Raw genomic sequence first — 5,137 nt, forward strand, 5'->3', positions numbered from 1 at the left:
TTACAAAAAAATTCTATTTTTTTTTATTAAAAATTCAAAAACCAACAATAATTTACAATAATACATGGATAGGATACAACTTTTCACACCCTATGGCATAACCATTTCCTCTGCCCGAGAACTTTTCTTCATCACAGACAATTTGGAAGCTACACTTGAGTGAACAAAAAACATGGCTGCTGCAAGTCGAGTGATTGTCTGGTGCATATCTACATCATGTGCCCACTCAACTCGTCCCCAGCTCTTGCACTGTTGAGTAAAGACAATTTTTATTTGAAATTTCATAGTCTGTACGAGGTTCAAACACACTATCCTGACAAAAAATCAACTTGAAAGAAAAATATGAGCACAGAATAGCTACAACTGTTTAAGCATTGTGCACATTAACAATATTTACGATGACTGCCAAATTCTGGGTTCTCCAGCCCCGTTTGTCATTCTTCATTGACTAAAGTTTCATAAGCAAACTTGCTTCCGACGGCCTGACCTGAAGTTGAAACTGTAGTCTATTGAAAACCACAAACGCGGTTGGGAAACCCAGAATTTGGTAGTCATCGTGAACATCACAGCGGAAACCTAAGCACGAATCAACAATACTTCATCAACACTGTTTAATGCCCCTAAAAATTTGGGGCATTACGTCTGTCTTGAAATCTCTCATTCTTATTTATTACCCACAAGCATGGAGAGGAAACTATATTTCCACTCAAATTTTAGACACCTAAAACTAGTTGATGCATTGTTTTCCGCGGCGTTGTCTAGACGATGTCTCCATGTTTCTGGGTTTCGCCGCGTGGATTTTCTTTGTGACGAGTATTCCAACCGGCGTCTTCAAGACGGCTACCCTCTCCACAGCTCGTGGAAGAGGGTCATACAAGAGAACAAGAAGGTGGACCAATCAGCATACAGCATGAAAAATTGGCGCCAAAAATGAACTATATAAGTCACCAAAAATTGAATCCCGACATCGACCTGAAGACGCCGGTTGGAATACCGGAGAAACTGTTGTCACAAAGAAAATCCACGCGGCGAAACCCAGAAACATGGAGACACCTAAAACAAATTTAAAAAAATTGAAGTACACCTGGACTAGCCATGGCAAAAACTTAACTGAGTCACCCACAATACACAAATTGTGCAAACATTCCAGAGAGAAAAAGTCATTTGCCTTGATCAGGATTCGAACCCAGATCTCCCCATTTCCAGTTGAGTGCATTATCTAGTTAAGCTACGAAGGTGTCTTTCCCAACTGCAGAACTTTGTGGACTTTACCAGACGAGTTTGTAATTAAGGGTCTAATTGAACAACTCCATAGTGAAATCGACTTAAAAATCAGTAACTGAATTGGTAAATTGCTCGGAGTACCTGAAACTCCTCCTCTAGTCTTGATAGTAGGACTGCCTTTTCCACGCTCACAAATCTTTCTGCACACGCCAACATCAGTATAAGAGACTTCATGGTGTCAACTCCATATGAATATCCTGAAATACACATATAAAAGCCTATAAATAACCAGAAACACAAAACAAGATGTTAACTGATAACAGGCCAAGAGGTATATAATAAGGAGGTGGACAGAGAGAGGGAGAAATATTAATCTTGTAATGGTAAAGGGGTAGGCACAGAAAGTATTGACATACACAAATTTATCAGGCTGAAGTTATCGTGAAAAGGAGTTAACACATTCAATGGGGGCCTGATTTTCATGGAAGTCGTCAGAATCGGCCGATAAAATAAGAAAGAAAAATAGAGGTTTTTTGCCATATCTTCCGTTCAAATACTGCTATTTACAAACGGCGCACACGGGTCGAAAGAGGGAAGCTTGCTGAAGGCCATGCACACGATCGGAAGTGGATATTAGCTACGTACGGAGGCGTAGAAAGGCCTCCGACCGGCAAAGCACGTCAATTGACATGCTCCGTATCTCGGCTTGGACGGGACCACGTCAATTGACGTGCTCCGCGCTGAATGTGTTAATAGCTCAACTATCATCAATTCCTCACTTAAGCAGAAGATTTCTCTGCCTAATGGATTGTAACCTGCATTCACCATCTTCCTCTCCTTGGAAATTTCATTAATAATAATAATAATATTTATTAGACATAAAACAAAACACAATTTGCATTAGTCTTCGTCATGATTGGTATACAAAATATTACAAATACAGAAAATTATTATATTATTAGTGCAATTTCTGAAAATATTCAGTCACAAAATATACAAAAAATAAAGATACAAGAAATTATAATGAACATTTTGGTGAAATTATGGAGAATATTAAATCGCAAAAAAATTAAATCACCCTTGTCGCTATCAAGGAATTCCTCGATTGAATAGAAGGCCTTTTTTATTAGCCAGGCATGCACAACTCTCTTGAATTTGTTAACACTAACAAATATAGCTTCAGAGGGTAAACTATTAAACAGGTGCAACTTAGTTACATGAAATGATTTATAAGTTTTAGATAGTCTACAGTAGGGAACATTTAGAGTCTCCCTGTTCCTGGTGAAATGCTGGTGGACATTTCCTCTTGTCTTCAAGAAGTTTTGATTGATATTTACATCAAAAAGACACTTCTTTATATATAAAGAATACAGGGTCAAAATGCCGAGCCTGGTGAAGAGTGGCTTGCAGTGATCCCTGGGATGGGCACCGGAAATAACCCTTACTGCCTTTTTTTGCATTCTGAACAGGCATAAGGAGGATGAAGAATGACATTGTGTACATTAAAATGCAGCTGATACAAATTCATTAATGATTGCTACTTGTAACATAATTAATAACTACAAAGCAGTTAGAACATTAACTTTGAATAGCCAAATCAAAATGGTTGGCGAGATTACCATTGCAAGGTGAGAGAAATATTGTGTGCCACCATTCATGCATTCAATTCCTTTCTAGTGAGGGTGATCTGAGAATAGAACATTTTGCCTCACGCTTCTCACAGCTTTAAAAAAATACGAAGGTGTTTCAAGGGTGATTGATTTGAGTCAAAAGAAACATAACTATTTGAAAATGTTAAACTCACTTGAATTGTTAAAAATTTAATTTACTTTCCTTCATTGATTGTCTTAGAGGATTTTTAAGTATTTTATCCAACTCCCTTTGACACCAGAATTGATATTTACATTCCAACACCATTATAAAATGCTGCTATATTTTAACACAGGTTCATTTGGCATAGGGGCAATTTCCACACTCATTCAATTAACTATAATTACCTACATTCTACCGTAACAGAAGTGAATCATTATAGTAAAAACATTCATAGCGCTTCTTACCAGTTAAGCTCCACTGATCGTACGACAGAAAATATCTCCTGAGAATTTCTCTACTTTCATGAGATACATTTGGCCCAGCTATATCATGCGATGGCTTAATTTCAATTTTGAATCGCTCACATGCCCACTGTATTATGGGATTCCACTCTCTCATTTGAAGATCATACAATTCATCTTCTTCCTGAAATATAAATTGATGCGTTGGAGTTGTTGCAATACAATCCATTCAAATGCAGGGCGTGAAAGTATACTTACTGGAGAGAAAAACAGCACGGTATCAGTATCAAGGAATTTGATCATATGATCAACTAGCTGATATTTGTTTACATTTCCAGGATTATCAATTGCATTAGAGCATATTCCAGTCTGTAAATAATTGGCTATTTAATTTCAGAGGAGTCGTTAAACTTCCAGGGATATAGAAGCGCTATATTTACCAAAAACATTGTCGACAGGTCAATTTTTTCCTTTTGGCTATCCCATTCCACTGCAACTGCCCTCGCTAGAGATTCGCTAGGAACTCTAAATACATTCCCTTGTGGTGTCTTTAATTTTCTATGGTCTAAGGTTACTTCAAACAAACCCTCATTTTGCAGTATACTGGTTTTTTTGAAAAACCTGTTCCTGGGGGCTAAAAGAAAACAATATGAAACCACAATCTACGAAAGTTGTTGCTCATGGAGTGGAAAATATGAATTACCAGCGTAGTGTCTCGCATTAAGCGATAGTTTCTTAGGTTGCTTCACAAGCAGCGATGCCAAGCATCGACTTACTTCACATGTTGCACGTATTGAAAACATTTTACTCAACTTCAAACAGTCCTTCAAAAACACAGAAATAACAATAGAACATTAGCAGAGCGCATTCATAAAATCGGATTTCACGAAGTAGTTACGGCGGCGTTTACAGATGGCAGCAGCCAGCAGTGATATTTTTTGCGGTTTCTCTGGCTTGCGGCTGCGGCAAATTTGTAGTTCTTTAGAGGCTGAGTAGAGTGAATGACCGTAAGTCTCTATTAATTTTTTATATTAGCCCCTGAAATTTGATTTAAAATAATCCTATTGGAAGTTTTTAATTTATTGTTTATTTTATAATCATGAGCAGCTCGTATACTTGTATATAGCAACAGCTTAAAATGTTTTGAAAGGAAACCATTTTCCTCAAGCTCTGCAATTGAATATCCGTATTATTAAGCAATGGAAGCATAGTAGCATGTGGGGTAAAGCGCTTCGATTCCGACGGAAGAGTCCAAGATCCAGATTCTGAATGATATATTCGGACTCGCTTTGCCAATATCGTTGTGGCATGGTGAGTGTGGAAAAGTGCAAGGTAGCCCAAGGAATAGTACCTACTTGTCCCCCTACCATGATTGTATGAAAATTCTCACGCCTTTGCTGTATCAAATTAAGGGGAATTCACTCCTATAATTAAAAAAATGAATAGATGGCAGTCTTTAAGGCGGCTCTCATATACTCTTATTGATTGCCATGTGTAAGCAGATTTTTTTACTTAAATTTGAGGTAGTCGAAATCCTGTCTTCAATGAAAGTTTTTATTTCTGCAAAACAATTCTACAGAACATTGTTTAAAAGTAGTTGATGGGTTTATAAATGCTATCAGTCTATATACATATATATATGAGATGTCAGATGTATTATCATTGAGAGCTATTGCATACCACCAAGGTGCCAGGGGAAATGATGAACCGTCCCCCCTCGAAAAAACATCCTTAATTCGCCCTAGAGCCTGTAGCGTAGTTAGGGGTGAGCTCTGCCCTCACCTTTTGAACTCTTTTTCAGGTTGAATCTCTTGGTTAGTAATTATTATGAGATAAGAATAAAAAGCTTAAATTTCTAA

General features: G+C 37.5%; 1 protein-coding gene across 1 annotated transcript; it reads right to left on the reverse strand.

Annotated features, from left to right (window-relative positions):
• On the reverse strand, nt 1–4,150 carry LOC124168228 (ATP synthase mitochondrial F1 complex assembly factor 2). The gene is made up of 6 exons (XM_046546366.1): nt 3,982–4,150; nt 3,719–3,912; nt 3,537–3,647; nt 3,282–3,462; nt 1,366–1,481; nt 1–249 (listed from the first exon to the last, which is right to left on the reverse strand). The coding sequence occupies exons 1-6, from the start codon at nt 4,079–4,081 to the stop codon at nt 91–93; spliced, it is 861 nt and encodes a 286-aa protein (XP_046402322.1). The 5' UTR covers nt 4,082–4,150; the 3' UTR covers nt 1–90.
• Nucleotides 4,151–5,137: the final 987 nt, after the last annotated feature.

The sequence above is a fragment of the Ischnura elegans genome, chromosome 11 (genome assembly GCF_921293095.1).
Source record: "Ischnura elegans chromosome 11, ioIscEleg1.1, whole genome shotgun sequence".
Classification (NCBI taxonomy): domain Eukaryota; kingdom Metazoa; phylum Arthropoda; class Insecta; order Odonata; family Coenagrionidae; genus Ischnura; species Ischnura elegans.

Excerpts from the sequence above, each read along its gene's own strand:
- LOC124168228 (XM_046546366.1), bottom strand. The coding sequence starts at position 4,081 with ATGTTTTCAATACGTGCAACATGTGAAGTAAGTCGATGCTTGGCATCG. Across the intron at positions 3,648-3,718 it reads ACCTGTCGACAATGTTTTTG|ACTGGAATATGCTCTAATGC; the intron begins GTAAATATAGCG and ends AATTATTTACAG. Across the intron at positions 1,482-3,281 it reads CGATCAGTGGAGCTTAACTG|GATATTCATATGGAGTTGAC; the intron begins GTAAGAAGCGCT and ends TGTGTATTTCAG.